This window comes from Lissotriton helveticus, chromosome 4_2, assembly GCF_964261635.1.
Source record: "Lissotriton helveticus chromosome 4_2, aLisHel1.1, whole genome shotgun sequence".
Taxonomy (NCBI): Eukaryota; Metazoa; Chordata; class Amphibia; order Caudata; family Salamandridae; genus Lissotriton; species Lissotriton helveticus.
Window position 1 is genome coordinate 15,775,767 of NC_136064.1, and position 27,531 is coordinate 15,803,297.

The window sequence follows — 27,531 nt, forward strand, 5'->3', positions numbered from 1 at the left end:
GAGTACTTTTCCTTACTTGACCAGGTTGCCGACTACATCTCAACTGCCAGAAAGCCAACTTCAAAATCCACTTTTCTGGTGACTGTAACCAATTTGTGCAGGTCTGAACCAGTTTAAATAATCCTTTCTGATAACCATCATTTGACGTGGCCTCTTGCACCGCATGCACGGACAGTAGCTACCATCAAGAGTTACCTGCCTGTCGTGTCTGCTTCCATGTGTCTCAGTTCAGTCACACTTGTTTAAGTAGACTGTAGTGGTGTGTTTTATCTGTTTTCTCCCATTCATTGTTCATCAGTGGCATCAATCTTGTGTTGACTTTCTTTGCATATAGCCATGTCTGAACTGGGGTGGCAGAGTGGGCTAAAGAACGGTGATGGATCAAACCCAGATCTTTTGACTGGGTGTGAGTGTTTGATTGGTTCAGATGCTCCGTCCATCACCACCCCCTTTTGTACCGACTTTCTTAAAGGCATCCCCTTTTGAGCTGTTGCCCAGTTGTCCTTTATGACTTCTTTCATGGAAGACCGTATTGGTAGCAATCACTGCAGCTTGTAGGGTTGGTTTACTTCAAGCGCTCTGTTACCCCTTTCATAGCTGTCTGACAGTGCAGGTTTGTCCTTACTAGCCCAGCCACTGTGACTGTGGTGGTGTTGACCTTTTATCAGGCCTGTTGGGACACTGGTTGGTGCCAAGTGTAGTGTGTTGTGATGTCCTGTGGGTGGAGTCACCGTTGAAGCCACGTGGCTCAACTTCATAGAATGTCACATTGCAGGCACTGGGACAGTAGGGGTGTGCCAGATTGGAAATGTTTCCCTTTGTGAAGTGTTCAAAACTGCACAGCCTTTGTGAAGTTTTGCAAATTAGTATTCACCTGTACAGGGTTGCATGGCGGTGGGGAGGCGAAATCCTGTGAAAGCAGGCTTGGTAGGAATAAAATAATTGAGGGACTCCTTTTTAGCCTGACAGTTCTGTCCAACAAAAGTGTAAGCATTTTAAAAATCTTGTTTGAAACTGGAATATACAGATTCCAAATTATTGCCAGGTAAAGTTCTTCTACTGAGATCTTTTCTAAATTTTCAAAAACGACTGGATCAGTTCAAGTAGGTACTAGTTGGGACATGAGTTTTGTTATCCTGAACAACACATTAGGACAATGTCACAGTTTTTGTTTTATTTCAGGTGACTGCTCAGGACGTGCGCAAAGAAAGCCCGCTGCTCTTCAAATTCCGCGCCAAATTCTACCCTGAGGACGTGTCGGAGGAGCTGATCCAGGACATCACTCAGCGCCTCTTCTTCCTGCAGGTCAAGGAGGGGATCCTAAATGACGACATTTACTGCCCCCCTGAAACCGCTGTGCTGCTGGCCTCGTACGCCGTCCAGTCGAAATACGGGGACTTCAACAAGGACCAGCACAATGCTGGTTTCCTGTCCGGTGACAAGCTCCTCCCACAGAGGTAAGACCTGAAGTGCTTCCGGGCAAAATGGAGTTGGCAGGTCACATTGGTCAGTATCAGGAAACTGTCTGATGCAGAATGTGCAGTGTTGGCCATCCATGAAAAATCTTCAGTATAGCAACATAGTAAGATGTCTATACAAAGCATGTGAGTGGACCCCATTTACATTCTTAGCAGATTTCCTGAAAATCTAGCATGAACCCTACACTTCTAAACCTGTAATGAAAGCCCATGGCCTAGCAGCTAAGTTTGGAAACTAAAGAATGAAGGACCATATGTATCGACACAGTTCCCTTTACAGAATTTTTAAAACCCTTGGTATGTCAGTTCCCGGGTTCTCACCCCTGCCTCCCCGCTTAACCAAAATGTTCTTGAGTAAGTAGCTTTATCTGTTACTTTATTCACTTATCACTGGTCACCATGTAGTAACTGGAAATGTGCTCGGCAACAGAATTAAGTTCTGTATTCATTTTTTGTCAACTTTATCTGTATTTAGCCATATTTATTATGGGTTTTGTGAAAAAAATACGTCTGAAACTGGTATATTTACGCATTTTATTTAACCAATAAATATTCAGTTTATACTTGAATGCATGGCAGATTTCAGTGATATAAACACCTGCAGAAGATAAATCAAAGCACTTATATGAAAATATGCAAATTTCAGTATCAGCCTTGTGTATATCTACTGCTGTTTAACCCTCTTTACTAAAGTTCCTTTTTTTAACCCCCTTAACTATCAATCCACATAGTTATTGGCCTGGCAGTCATGTCAAAGTGTATTTAGAATCACCCAAAAGCACCCAATTTCCGTTTTTATCCACATCTAGAAATATATACAAACATGAAAGTTCATGGTTTTCTGTCTGTATTCATCTGTAAAAATCAGTAAACACGGAAAACGGGGAACCTTAATATGCTATTTATTACCATTCTTGAGGTAGTGGAGGGGCTCTCATCAGTATTTTCCTCTTGTAAGTTGTAAGTGCATTAGACATATGCACATGAAGGGACTGTAACAAAACAAGGTCTTTGCTGCTCGTCTCCCTTGGTGAATCCCATGGCTTATTCATTATATGTTTCGTAAGTCCTGTTCAGGAGACGCTAATCCTGGAAAATGGCGCTAATTCGGGCTTGTTACCTCCATATCACCACCCAGGACACACCCAGGTCAATACATGCCCTGAAGTCTTGGCACAATGCTGGATCATTCTTTCAGAGTTTCTATGAATAAAACAGCATTCCAACGCCACAGTGCCTCAGCACAGATCTTGATGGAGAACAGCATGATGTAATATTGAAAGTGTATTTACATCTATAGGGTCTTTTGGATGCACTGTGCTGAGACCATTGAGGCACAGTGACCTGACATGCCTGGGAGCCAAGTTGGCTGATTGTTCAATAGTGTGTTTATTGTTGGCTCAGTGTGTCCTGACGCAGGCTTAGCGACATACCGTTCTGGTGTGGGAATCTACAAAGAAATCTGTGTTCTCAATGTAGCTAAAAAGGGCTCCTGTGAGCAGGACTGTGCTGGTGAGCAAGGCCCGGTCTGGTGGCTCAATGGACTAATGCATTTACTGCAGGGATTTGTGTTGGATCCTAAGGCCACAGGTTTAAATCCTGGTGAGTCTGTCCTTCCGGGGTCAGCAAAATGAGTATCATTGAGCCGGGTAACAAGAAATATCATTATTTTGCTAATCTACCTCAGGGGGCGAACGTGCACTTTAAAAATACATACATGTTGAAAATGATGTGCCCGTGGACTGATCGGCATTGTAGAAACAAAACTAGGTTCCGTTGCTTCTAACTTGAGAATCACTGGTGTTTACTGTTTCACCATGTAACTTCATGCCTGTCGTCGCAGCATGTGATGCCGGCTGCACTCTTAATTATTTGCTTTCTTTTGCAGAGTGCTGGAGCAACACAAGCTGAACAAAGAGCAGTGGGAAGAGCGGATCCAAGTGTGGCACGAAGAGCACCGTGGAATGCTCCGGTAAAACAACCATCTCTACACTATAGAAAGGAATTAAGAGCTCCAGGAGGGGGAGACATTTGGCGAAACTTCTACATATAAACTAGTGAATGGCAAAGCAGGGGAAGCGCTGGATACTGGTGGCCCTAGTAAAACATCTATGGTAGAAAAATGGCACATGCGTTAATTGCTCCCGTTGCTGGCTGGCCCGCCTGCCCGCGCGCTCGGTTCTGGCTGGCCCGCCTGCCCGCGCACTCACTTCTGGCTGGCCCGCCTGCCCGCGCACTCACTTCTGGCTGGCCCGCCTGCCCGCGCACTCACTTCTGGCTGGCCCGCCTGCCCGCGCACTCACTTCTGGCTGGCCCGCCTGCCCGCGTGCTTGCTTCTGGCTGGCCCGCCTGCCCGCGTGCTTGCTTCTGGCTGGCCCGCCTGCCCGCGTGCTCGCTTCTGGCTGGCCCGCCTGCGCGCGCTCGCTTCTGGCTGGCCCGCCTGCGCGCGCTCGCTTCTGGCTGGCCCGCCTGCGCGCGCTCGCTTCTGGCTGGCCCGCCTGCGCGCGCGCTCGCTTCTGGCTGGCCCGCCTGCGCACGCTCTCGCTTCTGGCTGGCCCGCCTGCGCGCTCGCTTCTGGCTGGCCCGCCTGCGCGCGCGCTCGCTTCAGACTGGCCCGCCTGCGTGCGCGCTCGCTTCCGGCTGGCCCGCCTGCGCGCGTGCTCGCTTCCGGCTGGCCCGCCTGCGCGCGCGCTCGCTTCCGGCTGGCCCGCCTGCGCGCTCGCTTCCGGCTGGCCCGCCTGCACGCTCGCTCGCTTCCGGCTGGCCCGCCTGCGCGCTCGCTCGCTTCCGGCTGGCCCGCCTGCGCGCGCTCTCGCTTCCGGCTGGCCCGCCTGCGCGCGCGCTCGCTTCAGGCTGGCCCGCCTGCGCGCGCGCTCGCTTCAGGCTGGCCCGCCTGCGCGCGCGCTCGCTTCAGGCTGGCCCGCCTGCGCGCGCGCTCGCTTCAGGCTGGCCCGCCTGCGCGCGCGCTCGCTTCCGGCTGGCCCGCCTGCGCGCGCGCTCGCTTCCGGCTGGCCCGCCTGCGCGCGCGCTCGCTTCCGGCTGGCCCGCCTGCGCGCTCGCTCGCTTCTGGCTGGCCCGCCTGCGCGCTCGCTCGCTTCTGGCTGGCCCGCCTGCGCGCTCGCTCGCTTCTGGCTGGCCCGCCTGCGCGCTCACTTCTGGCTGGCCCGCCTGCGCGCTCTCACTTCTGGCTGGCCCGCCTGCGCGCTCTCACTTCTGGCTGGGCCCGCCTGCGCGCTCTCTATGCTTCTCTCGGTGCTTGCTGGCCCGCCTGCCTGATGGTCTGTCCTTCCTAGCTGGCATTACCAGTAAGCTGTACGCTTGTAGGCTCTGTCTGCCATATTTCCTGCAAGCCTGCCTTTGCACTTGGCTTTTCTTGGGCCTGGAAACCTTCACATGTTGTTTTCTGCATGGGCCTACAGCTCAGCCTACCCACTGTCTCCTGTACCTGCAAGGCATCCTGCCTACATTGCCTTATGCTGTAATCCAAACCACCCAGGCTGGTCAATTAATCAGGGGTTTGTGAAGCGCACCACTCACCCGCAAGGGTCTCAAGGCGCTGGGTCTTTGGTGCTACATTTTGTACAGTCCACCTGGTCATGGACCCTTCTGTGGCTATAGGACCCGGGATAAATGGTTACTCTGGCAGATGGAGCATACACGCATATGTAAGACACCCAAGTCATTTCGAGATTCGTTTTAAGGGATGGAATTTGGAGATCCGTCTCCACATGTACAAGCCTACCATCAAAGCATTACTCAGTTTACCACCTTAAGAACCCAAGATTACATTGTTGAACACATAATTCTTCTAAATCTGTCCTCACGAGAGACCTGTCGGCGAAGTCCTATAATCGTGCCTTGAATATCTCAGTGCTTTCTACAGCTCTCCATTGACTAGCCATCTCTAAACCTAGAGGACAATGACATCTGTGCTTGAAAAGCTGCAGTAAAGTTCCCATGTGTCTGGTAGGGTTTGACACCAGTCGGCCATCTTGTGTATTTTTTTTAACCTCATTGCTGTTCAGGTACCCTTGGCGCTGACTTAACATACGTTTTGGATCTCGTTGAGGTTCTCTGGGCCCTCTTCCAGCCCAGCTCTGACACACTTTGAATATTGGACTAATATTTAAAATAGTGTCTGCTTTCTTCTTTCAGGGAAGACGCCATTTTGGAATACCTGAAAATAGCACAGGATCTGGAAATGTACGGTGTGAACTACTTCAGCATCAAGAACAAGAAGGGCTCTGAGCTGTGGTTGGGCGTGGACGCTTTGGGACTGAACATCTATGAACAGAATGACAGGTAAGGCACTTGTAATAGTCTAACATACAAAAATGTACAATACTTAGTTCCAAATACACGAGATGTGGTGCAGTGACTAAGTATCCTTGGAACAAGGAGATCTTAGTTTTTGGCTTCAAACTTTCACTCAAGATTCTTGGCAGATCATTTAATTTATCTTTGGCTCAAATGCTGAACAATTTTACTGTGATTATAAACAAGAATTAACCTCGTTGTATAGTGCTCTGTTGCTACCCAGCTAATTTTGTGTGTCACAAATTTGAATATGTATGTATACATTTATACATGGAGATATCTAGTGTTGGAGTAATGTCTTTCCCGTTAGATGGCATGGTTTGACAATTGCATATCAATGCAAATTCTTGTGGCTCCTGGTTGGTTGGGGTTGATGGCTACCACTACGGAATAGACCCAGGGTGTCGGGTCACCAATTCCACCAATAGTCTGAGGTGGGAAAACCCTGAGATGCCTCAGAGTGATGGATTTCTGTAGTAATGAAGTCCAGACAGATTGTTGAGCTCAGGATGATTTATTGTAGATGAATAGATGAGCCCCATCAGGAGCAGCTACCATGCTGCACAGCCCATCACAACTGTGGCTTTTCTTGACAGACACCCAACATTCCGTAGTACATCATCGTACTGTAACATTCTACTGGCAAGGCATGTGGTGGAAAACGGCATACATAAGAATAGACAGTAAACTAGAATACTACATATTCAGGTCTATGTGTAGGTTGATTCTGGTGTTTTTAGGATACCATAGTCCCTGAAAGAGATGCTATATGTCTTGCAAGATATCTTTAAGCTGGCAGTCTCTCACCTGTTGTGCAAAGTGTATCGGGCCTAGTCTTCCGTGTTGCAATTGATCAGTGGGCCAGTGGCTTCCTGTGTGACGTAAAATGTGCTGCATACGGACTCTGGTGCTGTACTATGGACTGCAAGATGCTAGGAAGGGGTATGTGGGGTCTTCTTGCAGGCATAGATTGTAGTCTGTTTGACTTTGTGATGTCCTTGGGGTGTTTCAAAGTGTCTGTTGGTCATCACATTGACTGGTGCCCTTCAAGCAATGAAGGCCTTTTTGATCAGACACTCGCTACCTTTCCCTCATTTCATCAGTGGTGTATGAGAAGGAAGACCCTTTTGTCTTCCTCCTCAAAATCGCTCCCTGTTGGTGACATCAACATTTGTCAACTCATCTTTTCCAGTAAAGCTTCTCTGAGACTGCGACAATCTTCCTGGTGCTTCTCTACCACTGCAGTGACATACGCAGGCAAAGTGTCTGACCATCATGGGCGTCCCCAGGGGGGGCAAGGAGGGGCGCTTGCCCCCCCCTGGAGCGACCCTCCTTGCCCCTCCTGCGGACACCCATGAAAACCGTGACTTCAAGACGGGGTTCTCACTCTTTCCTCTCCTTTCTTTTATTTGCTTCCCTGTGAAATGGATCCAAAAAAGAAAGACGCTTTTGCTGGAAATGTCGGATTTTTCTGACATTTTAATTCCAAAGTGCAGCATTGGCAATAAAAGGCTAAACATATGAAAAATAGATAAATAACAAAAGTAAGACAGAGTGGTAGCAAACTGGCCAAACAGATTTTATTCACACAAACACATTAGCGCCACTTTTACAGAGTTTACCAGTGAAGCGCTATTTTTGTTTTCTTGTCTTTGTTTTCCCTGGTCTTGGAACTAGTGCACCAATCCTGGAGGTACTGCAATGTGTGGATTGGAAAACAAAATGTGTGCTACGGCTCTGCGTCCAGGGATGTGGTCTTTTTACCATACTGCTTACGTTTAGTAAGGATATAAGCAATGGCCATTGAAATGGGTCCATTCAGGGCCCTGTAGTCGTGTCCTTAAGGCAAAAGCACTCACTGATTTCTGAATAGTGAGTGTAAAAGCATTAAGGTAACCACGTTGTTCCTGCTTACATTTCCCATGGTTAGCTAAATTTTGCATTCCCTATAAGTGTTTGCTTTTTCCAGGATGTTACTTTTTTTTTTGTAGGCCGCATTTTGCTCTTGTCTAGTGCGTAATTTTTTTTTTTTTTTTTTTTTTTTTTAAGACCTTTATTGATAAGAAAGGCAATTACAAATCAACAGGAGCCCTAGGGCTCACACATACGGTACATTACGAATAACTGAAGCACAAAGGATTCGTTACAGAAGGACTGAGGTCTAGTTTTAAAAGTTTTCCTCGTAGGATAGACATGAACAGGAGAACGTGGCGCAACAGGACAAACCTGGTATAATACAATCAGGATAGATAATCGTGAAGTAGAAGCAAACACCAGAGTCACTGCGTGCCACCCAGGAAAAAGGCGTCTAAACCCCAAGGAAGGAAAAAAAGGGGAAAAGACGAGAAGGCCCATAGAACTAAAAAGAAAAACAAAAAGAAAGCAGCCCCACCCCCTAAGTACCCCCCACCCTGCACCCCTGCAGCTGGCTACGGCCTGACCCCCCCTAGCAGTGTGCCTGTCGCCCAAGAAAAGGAGTCCCGAAATATAGAGAGTAAGAAAAGGAGAGAATCCTAAAACTCTCAGAAAAAGGAAGAGAAGAAAGGAAAAAGAGTGTATATAATCAAACTGGAGGAGGGCAAATCACACACGCAGGCTTCCCGGTCTCCCCGGCCATGTATATATCGTCTACCCCAAAAACCACAATAAACGACAGTAAGTAAATAACATGGTAAGAAATGGGGAGAGTCATCATGTACAACTCCAAAAAAGTATAAAACAGGAACGCGCAAAACCGCTCCTCCGCCAGCCAAACCCAAGTCAATTGAGAAAGAAATTCCCCTAGCCCTGGCCCGACCTTATAAGCTCCTCGAGGTTCGCCTGCCGAATAAATCCCATCCCAGACGATCTAGGAGAGCAAAATGTCCACACTTGATAAAAGAGCAACCTGGAAACATAAAATGGACAAAGCCGATCAACCACAGAGTCATCTCCACTTAAAGCCCTCTCCCCCAAGTCCGTCTCAGAACACGTAGTCCACAGCAAGCATACAAGGGCGAGGAAGAAGGAAGCAGCCATGGGAATCAACAATGGTGGAAACAATGTCTGAGTCCATAATGGCATTACGATAGGCGAGGCCACCATCTTGTGCCGGGGAAGGAGTCTTTCAGGATAGTAGAGGTGGACATACATCCGTTCACGAGCACCAACAAAGTTTTGTGTCCTCCGTTCTCCATCGCACCCATGCGCAGGCATATTACTCCCCTCAAAAACAAGAACGGGCCGTCCCTCACAGACCGGAGCGCCATCCGACCAGGATCGCCCCGGTATGGGCGTAATATCGTCAAGCATCCTCCCCAATGCCTGGGAACTAACCTGCAGACTGAATTGTAAGTCGCGGAGAGCAGCTAGAAGATCAATGCGAGAGAACAAGGGCTGTGATTCCCTCCGCATAGCCTCACTCGGCATCTCGCAGTCCCAAACCCAGTATGATTCAAGCGGCAGGGTAATGCGCTGCAGATCGTTCCGGCCGCCATTAGACCGATCCATCTTGTGGGGAGAGTGGAGGCAGGACAAAGACGTGTACGGCTTAGATACACAATAGTCCGACACCCGGGGGGTCGGGAAACTCACATCCAGGGAGCGGTACACAGTGACGGCAGTCTCCACTCCGAATCAGCGCCAGCGGCAAAACCGGGAGGGCCCCAGAAACACCGGGCAGAATCGAAGGCAGAGCGGAGACAATGTACCCACAGCGCTCCACAAGCGAATGGCAGTCTTGACGAGCTCCCACCTCGAGAAAGCAATCCGGTAGCTGTTTTCTTGAAAACCAGAGCCCATGCCAGAAGTCTGCCCCCTCAGTAATCAAGCGTCCGGCGGACCGACTCCGCCGAGGCACGGCCGGCCGTTGTTGACACGCTAGCACCCGGCCATATTGCTCGGCCGAGGTCGCGGTTGCAGGATCACTGGGGCCGCAAAACAGTCTTACGAATATCTCCGGGTAGGAGGCCGGCAGAGGCCGCGGGATTGCGCGTGCGATGTCAGCGCAAATTCACCGTCACCCCGCTATCGTGCAATATCAGGATCATGAACAGGATGTCCGTGCGGGGTGCGGAGGCTCGAGGAGCCGGGAGCCTACACTTCCAGTCCGGTCGCCATCTTGGCTCCTCCTCCTAGTGCGTAATTTAAATTGCGCATCCAGGTGTTTATAGCGAGCAACAATTGGGTTGTAGTTGAAAACAGTGGGAGTTTTTCTCAGTGGGGCAGTACGGTGTTCAGTGGGGGAGAGGATGTGGCACTATGGTCAGAGCTGCTGAATTTGGAACTGGGAACCAGGTTCAGCCTTAATAATGATTGTGCTCCTGCGAGAGCACAATCACATGCTAGACCTTAGAAGGCTTCACAACACCTTAAAAGTCCTGGTGTCTTCGCACCAGCAGGTGGACCCTAGCATGACAAGTGTAGGTTAACCTTCAAGGCTTGTCCACCACTATCCATACTGAAGTACACCTCCAGTCTTGCGGGCAGGCCTATGAAGCAGCACACCCTAGAACAACAGTCACTGAGGTCATAGGACCCTTGAGAAGGGCCAGCTCTAGGGTGGTGCAACCAGTGTGACCGCACCGGGTGCTGACTTTAGGTGAAGGCATCATGTTTGCAAGTATATTATGGTTTTAAAAACGCTTGCTGCCTCCTTCCTGGCCTCCAGCAATTTTCGGCAACAATAAAAATATCATGATGACTCTGGTGATTAATGTTCTTCCTAGAGAGAGATCAGAATTTTGTCTAGTGGAAGTTTTGATTCATGGAAAGGTAGCTCAGAGGGTTAATGTACCGGCTGTAAAGAACATGCGCTATGCAGATCACAAAGTGCACATAATGTAAATGGGTCATTGGGCTACTGCTTTTGTCAGAGAGATCCTTTTGTTACTTGCAGTTTATAAGTTAAAATCCTAACTTAGAACAGTGAGCTATTAACTGTCATCTAAGAGCTGCATACAAACTGCAAGGTATAAATTAAAGCGTTATGTCCCCCCCCCCCCCCCCCCGTCCCCCAATCTTTGATTATCCTAATGTCCCAAAAAGTGTTCTTTTGGACAGAAATCAATTCTGATTATTAAGGAGAACCCCCAACCATGGTATTACGTTTTAAATTCTGGGTATTGTGTTTCTACACACCAATCACTATAAAACTATACGGGCTACTAGCATGGTTGTCATGTGACTCCTACACCTTGTAGTCCTTAGTCTTATGTAACATTTTCTATACAGTGATTTACACACATTGATTGTCTCTGTGTAATGTGTGTGATGGTAAAGTGCTCTGACACCCTACAATGGTATGAGTGGCGCTGTAAATCAAATTAAATGCATCTGAGAGAGAGTGGTTATGAAGACTTGGGGGGAACAGTTAAAGGGTGGTAGTGAGGGAATCCATGGCAGAGGTGGTCATTAGGGGCACTAACAAACATTAATGCACAGGACACAACCAGTGCTATGGCTCCCCTGCCCTTGAGGCCAGTCTGCCTCACCCAAAGGTACCTCCATTGGCCTTGTTTCAGCAGCAGTAGCTGCAACTCACCAGGGATTGGCAATGCAGGATTTGCACGCACACCAAACTAAGTTCGCAAACTTCACAGTCTCCCTGCTTCATTCACAAGCACTTTTAACATGTGCTGCCTGCTGTTGGGCCACTGGAATTAATTATGCAGCAAACGATGACCACATTATGCGGTAGTGTTGACTAAAAAAAGGCTGCAGTGTAATGCAGTATATTTTCAGATATTTTATTATTTTGACGTGTGTACACATGCTAACGGTCTCTGGAAAGATTTTGCCTTATTAGTACCAGTGTAACCTACAAAGGCAGCAGTGAGAAAGGTGACCAGTCAACCTTTACCATAGGCCATCCACTCCGCAGCAACACAAGTCACATTTTATATTAACTTTTGATATGTTTGAACTACAAACAATTTATTAGTTTAAATGGTCAGATCATGCAGCAGATCTTGCATTATGACAAATATAGCAGAGCCATAATTTTAGAGAAAACATTTGCAAACTAGGATATTTTGCCATTCATGTTTGAACTGCTGTTGTTGAAAAAGGGTGAAGTGCTGATGACAGAAACTCCATGGCTTGTGTTTCCACATTTGAACGTATTTGGTACATTCTGTGATTAGAAGCATATCCCACTTTGTGAATATATTTTAATGTCAATAGCTCATTATAACCTTAAATAATCAAGTGTATCCATTGGTTGATTAAACTGGGCAGTGAAATGCCAAATAAATACTAAAAATTGGGATGTCTGCGTATTCTAGCCACACCTCTGGCTCCACCCACAGATCCAATCCTTGGGTTATTCCCGCCCTCTGATTCTCCGCCCACTGTTCCCCTACTTTCTTTCCCCCACTTCGACCACTGTGTAAGACTCTGCATCCCTTGAGCTGTGATGTGACGCAGCTGCGGGCGCCGCATGTGCCACACATTTACGGTGCCGGTCTTCTGCATAAGGGAGCTGGCCATTATTGTATCCCTAAACGTGCGCACGATGTCAGTTTGACATTGACTACACGTAGAGGGACTCTAAGTTTCTTTTAAAAAATATAGCTAATATTTGGACCTATAAATGTTATTTTGTATAAATTAATTGAATGTGTGTAAAATTTAGCAATGCCCGGGGAATTCTAGTAAAGGGAGCACCCACCGGCAAATCACTAGGGGGTGCGATTGCTGCATTATTTATTACTAACTTTGACGTTGTGCTTTAACTTTGGATAAAAGTTATCATGAATTCTAGCACCAAGAAGCCAATATTGGTAAATATGTGTGCTACAAATAATCCCTAACATACACTGTGCATACAGTATATTTAATCTGGTGCTTTAATCATAGGCTGTTTTAAAGTATTCTGATAAAAATCGAATCGTGCTGAAGACAGCCTTGATTGGTGTTGGATCGAGGACCCAGAAGTCTGCACAGCTAGCAGACCGAGATAAAGCACCTTGTCAGAAAGTTTAGCGTTTTCCCTACAGGTAGTGTTTGTTGGCCTGTGGCAGGGTCAGTCACATGTCCTGGATTCCTGGCATTTAATTGAGTTTATCCTAGTTCTGCGTCCTAGTGTTTCTTGTGCCCCACCTGGCACACATCACGTCTTAGGATGGTGAGGACATTAACATTTTGCCCCCCCTGGAAAAATGTCTGCGGACGCCGACCTTGACACATTTCAAGTCTGCTTTTACGTGTGCCAGCACTTTGTTGGGGGAATGGGGCTCCATGGTGCAGTAGTTTTAGTGGCTCATGCTTTTTATCAACGTATCTCGTCTGTCCTGGCACTTTGCTCAGAGCACGTCGATGGTTTCCTCCTTGGTTCGAGGAGCGCAGCCAGATTCAGACTTGATGGCTATTATCCATCAGCTTTGCTGAGTTAGTGGAAAGTTCACGCAATCATGAGAGCACCAGCATTGGTTCCAGCTTCTTTCCTGGCTTCCTCAGGTTGAGCTTCCGCAACACGATGACTTGTACCATTTGGACACAAACTTTCTTTGCTGAACCATCATCTCTGAGTATGCTTGCTGCCGTTTGTAGCCGGGCACTGAAACAGTCTATGGAGTCCTTTCCCGTTGCGTCTTGTGTCTTAGCTCCAACCTCTCAATCTGGATTGAGCGGAGTGGTTCTGTTCACCACCAATGTTGGAGCTTCTCAAATAGTTTGTGAACCTCTGCGCCTGCTGCAAAATGCAGTAAGATCAACCTCTTGACAGTGCTGTTTCTCAAGTGGCCCTGAAATAGGTATTAATCTTTCCCCTCTGCTATCTTAGGAGATCACTGGAATGTGGTAGTGCTGTCATGGATGAATGGATTGTTGGTGCTGTTGCCTGCAGTCAAGTGTTTTGTCAAGGGGGTCCACCATCAAGAACGACTGTTCATCCATTAGTGTTGTATGGCTTGCAATTTATTGCCTTCCCCTTACCATCCTTACTGTGCCTGGGTCTTGGGGTAAGGCTCAGATGGGCAGCGCGATTGTTGAACTGCTGCCGTCTTTCTACTTTCACTCTGGCTTCAACCATACCCGGCTTATTACAGGTGACCCATGGTAAGCGCTGCGTAGATAGATGCAGTTTTTTTTTTTTTTTTTTTTTTGAAAACCTTTATTGTACAGAGAGAGCTCACAAATACGGGCCTACAACCCACCGGGCTGGCCACCACTGAGCAGAATTTCAGGAGCAATGCACAGAGTATCACAGTATACAAAGGCAAAGAAACAGGAGAAATAACAAGCATCTTAGAGCAGTCACAGGAGAAAAGAATTAGAAAGGTAGTTTTCTTATTTTTTAAAGGACGGGTTAGGGAGTTCAGGAGTATGGCGGGCCGAGAGACAAACCAGAGGGGTGGGGCCGCGGCGGGCAGCAACACAGCGATCGTAAAAAAAACAGGAGAAACAAATACGAAATAGGCATACCAATAAGCACCGGTCAAAACAACGGACATGAGGAAAGGCCACTGCACACATCGTCCAATGCCCGCCCACCGCAGCCACCACCCGTCCCACCGAACAGCACAGAAAAGGACCCAAATACAAAAACAATACGAAACGTACCCCCAATAAAAGAAGAGAACCCCACAAAAGGGGGGGGGGGGAGGGAAAGGAGAAGAAGGAAAAGGAAGGGACTCTTACCCAAACACCCGCCCCCGGGCGACGAAACAGGAAAACAAAAACCCGGTACAAAATAGACATTAAAAATAAAGAAGACACACCCAGCAAATCACAATCATCGTGATACCGGAAAAATACCCCAGAAAGACACCAGGGGGACAGACGACGAGACAGAGCCCCGAAAGAGGGGATACACAAGGGCCATAGAACCAAAAAGGGAGAAAAAAGGAGGAAAAAGACCCCCCAAAAACAACAGACCCCCCCACCCACCCCACAAGCCCACCCTACACCCCTGCAGAAGGCTACGGCCAACCCCCCAGCAGCGTGCCTGTCGCCCTAAATAGAACCCGAAATATAGAAGAAAGAAACAAGGTAGAAACAAAGGCAAAAGAGAAGGGCCAGGGAAAGGAGGGAACATTACACACGGGAGAGGGCGAAAAAACAGTATCTGCAACCATCCCACCACCTGTGAAAAGGGGAGAGGCAGAGCCCACGGGAAGTTAACGATATTAGGATAAGTTTCAGGAGTCCCATGAAGTTACGCAACATCACAACAGCACATGTGGGTCATAGATCAGAAACGAGACTACCGCATATAATAAGTCATTTCAGCCCTGTCCGCTTTTGTCCAAAGTTGTAATCATCCAAACAAACAAAGTCCAAACGACGAGGGACACAGGGTTCAGGAGTAAATCCAGCGGCAGTCCTGAGAAGAAACGTGAAAGAAAATACGGAGGATACAAAAAAGTTACGGTACAACCTTCGCACCGCAGGCACAGTTCTAAGGACAGGTCCAACGAGGCAAGCCCAGCTGGGTCGGCACAGGCGCCCCGGCCGGGGAGCCGACGCGATGAGAAACAGAAAGGATCATCGAGGCCTGGACAGGATGCAAACGGACCGCAGACCAGCGGCCGAGGCAACAAAGCAGGACGACGAAGGGCGTCGGAGAGTCTCCAACCCAAGGATGCGGTCTCCGCCGGAGGCACAGAGACCAGGAGCACACCAGCCGTACCCTGCAACGAGGAAGCCAAATCCGACGACGGGGGCCCGTACAATTCGAAAAGTGGGTCCGCCTCCACAGGGGAAACAGGCGCAGCCACGGAAGTCCGCCAGGAGTATAGTGCATCCAGGACAACTTGAAGTGCAGGAAACCCTTCACAAGATCCGACATCCGGGCCGTGTGGCGGGCCCCCAGTGCTCGCCCAGGCCCGGCAGAGACTCCCAGGGTCGGCCGCCATCTTAGGAGCCCAGCAAGCCCTCGGTCGTCGGGGGCCCCGGCCGGGGCAACACCAAAGCAAAAGGAGGTCAGCCGAACTGCGGCAGGGCGCCCCAAGGCAGGAAGGAGACCCACCAGAAGAAGGATGTTCGTCGGCCCCCTCGTGCCGCCGGCCCCGTTCTCCGAGCCCGGGCGGAAAATCCAAAATGGCCGGGCCGGGGAACAAAGGGGGGACCAAGCCGGATAAATGAGGAGGCTCTCCCGCAGGAGGCAGCGTCCGCACCCCAAGGCCCAGGCCAGTCGGGTCCGCCAACGGGCACAGCCGGCCTATTCGCACATCAGCCTCCGCAACCAGATCCACAGCGCCAGCAAGGGCCGACCATCGCGCTCCGTCACGTCCCGGCGCAGCAAGGAGGTCCAGGCCAGTCCGCCCCGGAGGCTCCGAGCGGGACCACCGCACAGGATCGACAGCACCCAGGATCACCGGAGCAACGGGTAAGTGTCCGCAAAGTGTCTGCAATACCGAAACACAGCAAGGAGGGCTTCCCGGGGCAGGAGAAATACAGGATAAACGAAGAAAACAGGCGGTTGAACGGAGCCGAGCTAAAACGCGGCCATCTCGGTCGCGAGCTAGGCTCCTCCCCTAGATGCAGTTTTTTATCGATTTAATTTGACCCGCAGGTATTGTAGCGCTTTATATGAGCACCAGTTACATTACTCAAGGACTCATTTTTTAGGCATGGGGAAAATTAAGTGATTTGCCCAGAATTACGGGATATTGAGCTGACTCAGAAACTCGAACCCTATGCCTACCAACTTTAAGAACAATCTCACTGTGGAAGGGGCGGGGCCTTGAAGGGGCGTTGCTCAGTGCCGAAAATACCTACAAGGCACTTTCGAATCGCCCCTATCCCCGCCCTAAAAGAAATAGCTTCCTGAGGCTGGTGCTGCTGTCCTGGTGTGTGTTCACACCTCTTATGGACCTCAGCACTAGGAAGTCTCCATAAACAAGCTGAAAAAACACGATTTATAGTAGTTTGCAGCTTGTTCTTTCTGCCATAATGTGATATCGTCTCTTCACCAGGAGACCGTGTGATGGAAGCTTACATCGTGTCACCTGGAGGCACCGTGTGAGTTGGCAGGTATGGAGCCTATTTTCCCAAGTTCCAAAGTCTGCAGCTCTGGCCCTTGTGCCACATCCTCTCCCGTTAGTGTGCCTGGGCTCACTGCTCACCCTATCTTGCAGTGCCGGCGAAAACCGAGGTCGTGGTGTAGCTAGAGCTTCTGGCGCTTGGGGCTATCCCCCAGATTGCTGCCCATGGCAGGTAGCGGCGGGAGGGGGAGGATCTGGGGGAAAATTACGGCGAGCAGCAGGGGTGGATTGGCAGGGTTTAAGTTACGAATGCAGGTAGAATATATATCTGGCTTGGATAACTGCAGTGCACGTGGCATGACTCTTTTTGCTCAGTCATAGCCACTCACTTGAGAAAAGAAAGGCTGCAGAAATGCAGACGTACACTTTAAGTTTTTGTATATTTTTTCAGTGTGAGGAATCAAAGTTCTCAGGCACTTATCGACGAAACAATGGCTGTCGTCCTTTCCCTGGTAATAAACATGTAAACCCAACGCTAGGAATGCAGAATGTCAGCAGAGAGCACGTCTTTTATTAATACGACATTACATGTGGTTGTGTGTACTTCTCATTCGTACATTATATACTAGTAATGACCCCTGACTGTTGGTTGGCCTTCTCAGCGACCCTAGAAACAACATTGATTTACACTTTCATTAAATGTTTTCATCTGTATATGTGGCGTCTCCTCACCTTCATCCAGCCGGACTGTCTGCAGAAAATCGCCCAGTAGCACTGCCGAGACTTCGAGAGCGCGTAGTTGTGGCGCGTGAGCCTGCATCACTGCTGCATTTAAACAGCTGGCCCAAAATGATGCTCTCCCCACACACAAAGACTGGAAATCAGTAAGAGACGTAAAGCTGCTCAGGGGCCACTGTCCGAAGGCCCGAGCAGCCCCTGCCCCCTTTATCCCCTACCCCACCGCCCCCCTCCCACCGCTGAGACCGCACCCGAGATACGTGAATTACGTGTGCGACTTAAATACAGTCCAGCGCTGCTGAGAACTTTCCAGAGTAGTCTTAGTTTTCTTTCAACCCCTCTGGTCTTCCATGGGAGCACAGCGCCACCCTGTGGACGCTGCCGCTGAAGCTGTACCAATTCGAAATCCGCGATCGGAGATTTCCTCCTCTCCTGAGGCCTCGGCCCTCGGTTTTATGTTTTGAGTTCCTAGGGAGAAGTACATATGCCAAGGTGATGTTTTTTTTCAACACATCTGTTTTAGTTTTTATTTAAGGTATAACAAAACAGTCTAACAGAAAGGCAGGGCGGCCACCGAAAGTCACTGATTATAGTTTACGACGCATCGTGACCCCATGACCTAGGGTGACCAGATTCTCAAAACAAACAAGCATTTGCAATGCAATAGGTCTCGCATTATTAAAGTTTGAGCTATTGGCATAGCTAATAATAATGCAACACCAATAGCTCAAACATTCAGTAATGCGAGACCTATTGCATTGCAAATGCTTGTTCAATGAGAGGCAGCTCTCCAGTGCTCCCTGATCTTCATCAATGGAAGTGTAAAGACTGCCAGATATACCGCTTCCAATACACCTCTGTCTTAATCTTCCACAATTCCTATGATTCCAGTACTAAGCTGCATATAATTAAGTTCTGCCAATGCAGCTTAGATCAGATGTGCATCACATCATAAAAGGCCACCACTGGGACTCAGTCAATGCACCTCAGTCCTGAACTTTAGTGCCTCATACCTTTTGTGACTGAGGACCAAAGGTCCTCCACAGCTCTGTCGATGCACCTAAATCTTCATCTCTAGCACCCCTCTTCTAATAGTCAGATCACAAATAGCATTCTCTGCTTACACAGTTCAGTCTAGACCTACAGCGATTGCTGCTTGTTCAGTACTTTAATGCATAAACCGCTCTGCACCACTCTCCTACCTCGTGCAATTATGACTTGATATTACTCAGACCCACACTGCTGTGATCACAGCTCAGTGGCGCTGCCTTATAGAAATATGAAATAAAGGGAACCATTGGAGAATCTTCACTCTTTAATGTTGAACAACAAAATAAAATCACGAGGAAAAACTGTTTTATGAGGCCTATCAACCACTTCTGGGTGCTTCTGCCCCTGTGTGAACAGCAGTGTTAGGTATTTGACCAGATTGTCTGGATGTTAGTGACGCACAAGTTATCATATGTGCGCCTACTTTCAAGACATTGGGTTGGAAACTATAAACACTGCTTTAATGGGACGTGGGTTCCAGGGTGTCCCAAGTTTCCAAGTGTGTTAAACACTTGCATTCTGTGACAGGATTAAGTTCACGGTGGAGAGGCATTGATACAAGTAAAATTCTGCTTAAATAATGGTCTTCAGAACATTCCAAAGATGTGGGCCTTGTGCCAGGATTTATTTGTCGCTGTGGGCACAGGTAGCATGGCTTACCTGCAGGGAAGGGTGCCTACTCTCTTTAACAAATGGGGGTCCGAGCGAGGCCACTGCGCACGAGGTTATCAACAAAAATAAATTCCGTTGTATTAGAAGTATTTACTTTGGTTTCGACGACGCCACGGAGCCTATCAGATGTATTGTGTGGTTCATACATATTTGCGTAACTTTTAAACTTCTGAGACTTAAAACGGACTCCTGAGAGCTTAAAAATCGCCTGCTTGATGACAATGTTACCACTATTGAAAATGAACGCAAAGCTTAAAAAAACACACATACAAAGAAAGAAAACGCCCAATTTAGCTTGAATTTCACAAAGGAAGGTCGAGGGTCTATTGCGTCTGTGAAATAACCATATGGGAGTGAGATGCATGTTAGCCATACTGCAATAAAGCACGCATAGGTACATTGATGCAGCATAAGAGAATCGATTCCTCTTAAAAGAAACAAAGTCATTGTTGATAAGGTACCCAAGTTAATACAGTGTCTGTTGAAATTTAGGGAAGGTTCCCAAAGAAATCAGCAAACACATTAAAACATTAACTTGGTTGTGGATTAAGTTTCTTTTCTCGAATCGTTGGTGCACATGCATAGAGTCAGCTCAAATACAACACACATGATTAAAACGTTTTATTAATGAGCTGGAGCATAAATGCAGTTTTATTTGAAATGGAACGGAAACTGTTACCTCTGACACGACAAAAATCACATCGCATTGAAATTAAATATTGGCAGTTGCTCCTGGTTCGATAAGCATATCTGAAATACAGCCATGTTTTAGTTTTTTTCAAAGTGTGAATTAAAATGCACCCACTGTTCGTTTGACAGAGCCCTAGAGTGTTACCGTGTGCTGCTCATGAAGTTATCCGCTCCTGTGATTTGGGCACCAACAATACAAGTGCGGCCACAAAATTGAAAGCAGCACGACTCGCGACCAAACACAAATGGTTAAAAACTAGTCACACACTTCCCTTGCCCAAGCACATATGCAATTCACAGAGTATCTGCAGTTTTGTAAACTATAGGGAAAACTGGTGATTTTAAATAAATAAAGTTGCTTCGCCGTGCTGTCTTGGGAGGTGGGAGGGGTCTGAAAGCGCAGGTGATGTTAAATTAATAAAGGTGCTTTGACGTGCTGTGTTGGGAGACGGAAAGGGTCTGAAAGTGCTGGTTATGGTACATCAATAAAGGCGCTTTGCCATGCTGTCGGGAGGCAGGAATGGTCTGAAAGCACTATGTCTATTATTATTATTATTATTATTATTATTATTATTATTATTTATTTTTGTAGAGCGCGTAGTCACCCGTAGGTATCCCAGCGCTAAAAAATCTTATCTCCTGAGTACAGTGGACCAAGGGAGGGGGGAGAGGGAAGGAGGGACAAGGAAGAGGACGGGGAGGGCGGAACAAGGAACAAGATAAGGGCCAGGAGTGATTCACTGTGGGAAGAGGTGAGTTTTGAGTTGTTTCCTAAACCGGAGGTATTGAGGTTCCAGACTCAGGGCTCGGGGGAGAGCGTTCCAAAGTCGTGCAGTCTGGACTGAGAAACGCCTTCCTCCCGATCGAGCTCTCTTGAATTTGGGGGCAACAATGAGGTTTTCGGTGTCAGAACGGAGAGGTCTTGAGGATTTGTAAGGGGCGATGAATTTCTTGAGAGCAGGGGGGCCTTGATTTCGTCGTAGTTTGTGGGCCAGACACAGGGCCTTGAATTTGACCCGCTCTCTTATGGGGAGCCAGTGGAGGAGTTTTAAGGCCGGTTTGGCTGACGCTCTGGCAGGGGTATTCGTGAGGATACGGGCCGCGGTATTCTGAATTCTTTGAAGTTTATTCAGGGTCATCTCTGGGGCGCCCAGGTATATCACGTTGCTATAGTCAAGCCTCGAGATTATTAGGCCTTGAATAAGCAACTTTTGGGAGTTGGGGGGCAGGATGGGCAGGACTTTCCTCAATGACTTCAAAAGTCCAAAGCAGGTCCCGGCCACTTTCTTTGCCTGCACGTTGAATGAGAGGTCGGTGTCAAGCCACACTCCCAGGCTCTTTACTTCCTCTCTGGGCTCTGGAGGAGGGCCCAGACAGGCTGGCCAGATGTTTGGGGACAGTGTGAGTCCTTTTGGGCCCAGGAGCAGAACCTCCGTTTTTGACCCATTTAATTTTAGGGCAGAGGTGTTCATCCAGTGATGGACCTCCACAAGGCAATTAAATAGATCTGCTGGTTGTTGTTTGGGGTGGGATAGTGACACAACCAGTTGTGTGTCGTCAGCGTAACTGACGACACTCACTCCGAATGGAATGATGACCTCCTCCAATGTGGACATATAGATATTAAATAAAGTGGGGCTCAGGGAGGAGCCCTGAGGCACGCCACATTGGAGGGGAATTTCGGAGGAACGGGCGTTGTTCTCCCAGATTTGGTAGGTCCTTTGAGCCAGGAAAGATGTAAGCCAGGCTAAGGCGGAGCCCTCTACACCGGCTCCCTTGAGTCTTTTGATAAGGAGTCGGTGGTCGACGGTGTCGAAGGCCGCGCTTAGGTCGAGGAGGATCACTGCCACTGATCCTCCTCCGTCCAATAGCGTTCCGGCCTCTTCCACCGCTGCTAGGAGGGCGATGTCTGTGCCCTGCCCTGGGCGAAAGCCCGTCTGGGCGCTTTTTAGTATGTTATTGGCCTCCAGGAACTGGGAAAGTTTTCTATTCACCAGTTTTTCAGCAATCTTGCTGATTCCTGGGAGTAGGGAGATGGGCCTATAGTTTGCCAGGTTTTCGGGGTCGAGGGAGGGTTTTTTAACAAAGCTTTCACGACCGCCGCCTTCCAGCTTGGGGGTACGACTCCCTTTTGGAGTGAGGTGTTAATCAGGTGAGTCACGGGGGGGATGATCGTGGAGGCTACCTTTTTGAGAATTCGGAGTGGGGCGGGATCCTTAGGAGAGCCGCTTTTTATGGATGTTAACGTGTCTTCTACTTCTTCAGTCGTGACTTGGCCCCATGAAGAAAGACGGCAGGGTGTTGACGGTTGCGGGAGATCGTGTTCCTCACCCGGAATCGCGGAGGGAATAGCCTCGAGGATTTTTAGGATTTTCCCGTGAAAGAAATCCGCCAATTGTTGGCATTTGGTCTGGTCAGCTGTAGGGTCAGTGGGGTGTTTAGGTCCGGGTGCTGGGGTTTTCAGAAGGTCTTTTAGGATAGCATAGGATTCCTTGCTGGAGCATACTGCTTTCTCTATTCGCTCCTGAAAAAACACGATTTTGGTTTTACGGATGGTGGTTTTGTAATTAAGGAGAGAAGCAGAATAGATCTCTTTATTTGTTTCTGATTTGACTTTCCTCCAGGATCGTTCCGTTCTCTTGCACTCTTGACGCAGGGCTTTAAGCTCTGGTGTGTACCATGGAGCCGAGGCTACTCTTTTGGAGTGTTTGAGAGAGGAGGTTTTAGGGATGAGTGCATCAAGAGAGGAGGTGATCCATTCAGTGACCTGCTCGTCAGCCATAGCTGGATCGCTGGAGAGCTCGGGAGTGGACTCTGCTAGAACGGCGGCCCATTCCTCAGGTGCAAGTTTGTGCCACCGTCTGTCAGTGGTCTGAATTTTAGGGGTTTGAGGGTCGGTGAGGGGGGTTTCCCAAGAGATTGGGACAAGAAAGTGGTCTGTCCAAGGGAGGATCAGGGGAGGCTTAGTAGTGATGGCTGTGGCATTGGTGAGGACGGGATCCAATAAGTGTCCCTTCTCATGGGTGGGTTCATTGTTTACCAGTCGGATATTGAGTGACGACAGGTCTTGGAGAAGGTCAACGGCTATCCGATCTGTAGGGTCTTTCAAATGTAAGTTAAGATCGCCTAAAATGAGAAAATTGCTGACAGAGGATGCTAGTTGTGCGACTGATTCAATAAGGGCGTTAAGGAATTTTCCCGGGGGGCGGTAGATCAGTAAGCCCGACAGGGAGTGGGCTGGGGAGAATTGAATGGAGAATTGGCAGCTTTCGCAGTCCTCGATTTGAGCATCAGTGGTTCTACAGGTGAGATGATCCTTAAAAATTATGGCTACCCCCCCTCCCCTCCCTTTGGGTCTATGAAGTGCTTGACAGCAGTACCCTGGAGGCAGGGCCACGACGATGTCCAAGTCGGTGCTGTCTGATAGCCACGTTTCCGTAAGAAAGAGCAAATCAAAGTCATGGTCTAGAATTAGCAAGTTTGTTTCAATTGCATGTTTGGGGAGGGAACGGCAATTAAGAAGGCCAATCTTAAGTCCGGGTTTTGTAGATGCGGTAGGGGGTGGAGCGCAGCGCATACAGTAGTAGAAAGGTTTACCTTCGGTATGCGTATGGTAACAGGCCAAGATTGTTCTCGGTTGAAGTGCGCGGAGCATGTCTCCAGTGTATACCATGCGCGCGCGTGGGGTTTCCGGCAGCATTTCTGGGCCTGGGTCCGTCTGGGCCCAGACGAGCTTGCCTTTGGCGCGCCTTCGGCGCGCTGACGGCGCGCCCGCTGCGCCCGTCCGCTGCGCGTACGGGTGTTGCACATATTTAAGCACAGATTGGGTGTGGCCTCAAGAAGTGGGCGTGGCCTGACTGCAGGCTCGCTCGCTGCTGTCGGGAATGGCGTTTTTCTATCCCGTGGCGGTGTTGAAATCGACTGCCAGGGAGTCAAGAGGTAAGAGTAAGTGCCCAAACCGCTATGCAGGTGAGGGGAAGTGCGCAGTTTTAAAATCACAATGACACACAATTTTTAAGAAAATACACGTTTTTTTAAAGTAAAACCTCCCGGCTGACCCTCAGGAGTACAGATGAAATGAGGGCGGGAAAGCGGCGCTTTAAGTAGTCTTGGGGGGCGTGGCCTCAAGAAGTGGGCGTGGCCTGACTGCAGGCTTGCTCGCTGCTGTCGGGAATGGCGTTTTTCTATCCCGTGGCGGTGTTGAAATCGACTGCCAGGGAGTCAAGAGGTAAGAGTAAGTGCCCAAACCGCTATGCAGGTGAGGGGAAGTGCGCAGTTTTAAAATCACAATGACACACAATTTTTAAGAAAATACACGTTTTTTAAAGTAAAACCTCCCGGCTGAGCCTCAGGAGTACAGAATAAAATCGCATCGCCGTACTGTGTTGGGAGGCGGGAGTGGTCTGAAAACGCTGGTGATATTAATTAACTAAAGGGGCTTTAATGTGCTATGTTGGGAGGTGGAAGGGTTCTGAAATCACCAGTGATGTTAAATAAATAAAGGTGCTTTGACCTGCTATGTTTGGAGGCGGGAGGGGTCTGAAAGCACTGGTGATATTAATTAAATAAAGGCGCTTCGCCATGCTGGGTTGGGAGGTGGGAGGGGTCTAAAAGCGCTATAATAGTATCTTTAAGAGACGCGTCAGGTGAGAAGGGCATGAAGGGTACAGTGAGGACGGGAACGGAGTAAGAAGAGGGTGAGAAGCATTGGGCACCGAATCACTCACCACGTCGGCGGCGCCACCCTCCCCGTTATGGGTCTTGGACTCTTGGTCTCCGTGATGGGTACCCTTAACTCCAGGATGGCGACAGCACTCACAGCATAACCCCGGATACACACATGCCGATGGGCACGACTTTCTGTATAAAAGCAAAATGAGCATGGGTGCCATTGTTAAAAGTGCGCACCCGTGTTTGAAAACTGAAAGCCTGCATTTGAAAAGCAGGAGGCAGCTGCAGCCGGGGGGAGGGAAGAAGCTTGGGCGTGCTGAGCTTGTCCCGGGATTTTAAAACAAGCACGGGCGCCATTGTTAAAAGTGCGCGCCCGTGTTTTAGAAGTAAAAGCCTGCGTTTGAAAAGCAGGAGGCAGATGAAACAAGTCCGTTAATGTAATGCCTGGCAATTTTTAGTCCAGTTATTGTGCTTTAAACGGTACAGCACCACGCCCTCACATACCCGGTTTCATTCCGTCCTCCTCCCGTTCTCTGGTAACGAGCCGGTCCCTGTCAGTGCTCGCACCGGATGCTCTTGGAAAGGACGTCAAAGCGGGGGATACGTACACCGGTAAAGTGCTGAGAACTGCCCTGAATATGTTCGTTTCCTGGACGCGAGGCCTGGTAACCTATGTGAAATGTTTACTATCTGACACCCAGCTCCCAAAGTACACACTGACAGTCTGACATGCTCTCGATCAAAGCTGCTTGGCGACTCACCCCCACCCCCTACAGTTGTGAATGACAAAAGAAACACCACAGCATCTGGAAACCAAGGCAACGGGGGACCCCATCCCTCTCCCCTCAGCTGAGGCTTCTATAGGGGAATACCAGGAGACTCCGTGGTAAGGCGGTGGGAGACGAGTTCCAGAATGTACCCTTCTGTGTGTTTCTGGGGAGCGGCGAGGGAAACGCTGAAATGTTTGACAGAGGAATGTTCACGTGTAGATTTCTAAGGATGGTCCCCCACAGCACAGCTGTAGAGGTGGAGTGTTCAAGCCTTTGCACTGGACCTGCATTTTGAAATGTGTTGATATTGGCATCGGCGTAGGTATAAATAGTGCAACAGGTGCAGTGGCACCAGGGCACAGAGATGTTGGGTGAACATTGCATTCAAATTAGGACTATTTGCTATCTAACCAGTGGGTTGATGGCTATTTCCGGTGCTTTCACCATGCCCCAGGGCACCCTGGCTACACCACTGGAACAGTGGCTTGGAAAGATCTGCTCATTTGGGCGGGGGGGCATTACTGTCCCGTACTAAACCAGTCTTCACATTGACCCTTCCCCTTCAGTGGCACTGCGCTTCTTCCATGGTGGGCACCGCGTGTCTTCCGGGAAGGGCCCTTTCTTGGCTCCATTTAAACAGCCATATCTATAGCTTTCAATAGCAGCCTGCCGCATGCAATGGGAAGAGAAGACATCTGTGTTTCCAGGGTATATGTTTTGTGTGCATTTGTTTCTGCTGAGACGTGTAGACTGTAGAAAGAGATGCGGAGGCCCTGGCCGTAACTGCAGGGACGCCATGGCATGAAACCCTGGAGAGCTGCGTTGGCCAAGCATGGGTCGGGTGCCTCTGGACCTAGCTGCCCCTCCCCGCTGCGGTGTTTGGTGTGTCAGCTTTCTGTCTCCCTGGCACCAACCGCTGTTTATTCATCCGGAGGTGGGGGAAGCGCAGCGGCTAATCCGGCCTTGTGCGTGTGTGTGTACACACCGCTCTCGCGCCGCGGTCCAGGAAGTTCAACACTCTAAGCTCGCGCCATATGTCCAGCGGTGGCTCCCTCGGGGGCCTGCTGTGACACCCCAGGGGGGGGAAGTGGGGGGGGGGGGATACCGGGACCACCCGTTCCAATAGATCCTGCCAGAGAAAAGAGGTCACACGCTTCAGCATGGAGGGCCTCGAGGGAGGGAGGTGTGGGAGGAAAAGCACTAGCACTTCAAAAGCAGTGCTGGATTAAGACACATTTGAAATGTGCGATGCGAGCAACGCTTGGAGAACTGGGTTTCATGCGGGAAAGTGCTCAAAACACTGCGCAGGCGCAGAGTGTTCTTGGCCGCGTCTCCGGCTCCGCCTGCTAAGGGCATACAAGAGGTAATGGACGGCACTGGAGTCCCTGGCCGTTCCTTGCCGCGTCGCCCCCGCCCGCCGTAGCAGCACTGGAGCCCCTGGCCGCATCGCACCCGTCCATCCACTGGGAGCTAGGCAGAAGGAGCCCGCAAGAAAAGAGCCTGGTGAGGTAAGGGGGGGGGAGGGGGCGTGTGTTTATGCAGTGTGTGTACGCGTGTGTGTGTGCGTGTGTGTATGCAGTGTGTGTGTATGTGCGCGTGGGTCTGCGTGTGTGTGTATGCAGTGTGTGTGTGCCTGTGTATGCCTGTGTATTATGCCTGTGTATGTGCGCATGCGTGAGTGTAGAGTGTTTGCGCACGGGAATGTGGACAGGAGAGGGGCACGGCGCCGTGCGCGCTCACGAGGTGAAAACTGAGCTACTCAGCTCGTGCACCCTTCCTGTCCACATTCCCAAAAACGGATCACAATAGTTGTCGAAGCAGACTCTGCTATCAATGCTTCGCATTGAAGCAGAGGTCGTGCTTCGACCTAAAAACGGGGACAGGTCATAGACATAGAAGCAGGACTACGGTTTGCAGTAACCATCGACACAAAAGTAGGATTATTTGACAGCTGTCATAGACATAGAAAAGGGACAACAACAGCTCCCTCCACAGACCGAGATGAAGCATTACAGACAACAAATCTGAGGTCTTTTATTGGTAGCCCTCTCCTTTACACAGCAGCATTAGTACTTCCTACTACATTTACACTTTTAAGGACTACAGCATATATTTACCAAAAATCAATAAAACATCACAGGCTAGCAAACACTAGTGCAAAGAGAGCATGTGCGCACATGCTCAACTGGAACAATGAAAAACAGGGACATTTCTGTGTTTATCTGGGACACTGGTTGA

The 27,531-nt window shown here is 49.2% G+C and overlaps 1 protein-coding gene across 1 annotated transcript in view; it reads left to right on the top strand.

The window, feature by feature from the left end:
- MSN (moesin) overlaps window positions 1-27,531 on the top strand; it is a 221,186-nt gene that overhangs the window by 171,472 nt on the left and 22,183 nt on the right. Inside the window, exons 4-6 of the mRNA XM_078640121.1 lie at window positions 1,183-1,457; window positions 3,367-3,450; window positions 5,634-5,780. Of these exons, the coding sequence (XP_078496247.1) occupies window positions 1,183-1,457; window positions 3,367-3,450; window positions 5,634-5,780 (506 nt within the window). The remainder of the gene's footprint in view (window positions 1-1,182; window positions 1,458-3,366; window positions 3,451-5,633; window positions 5,781-27,531) is intronic.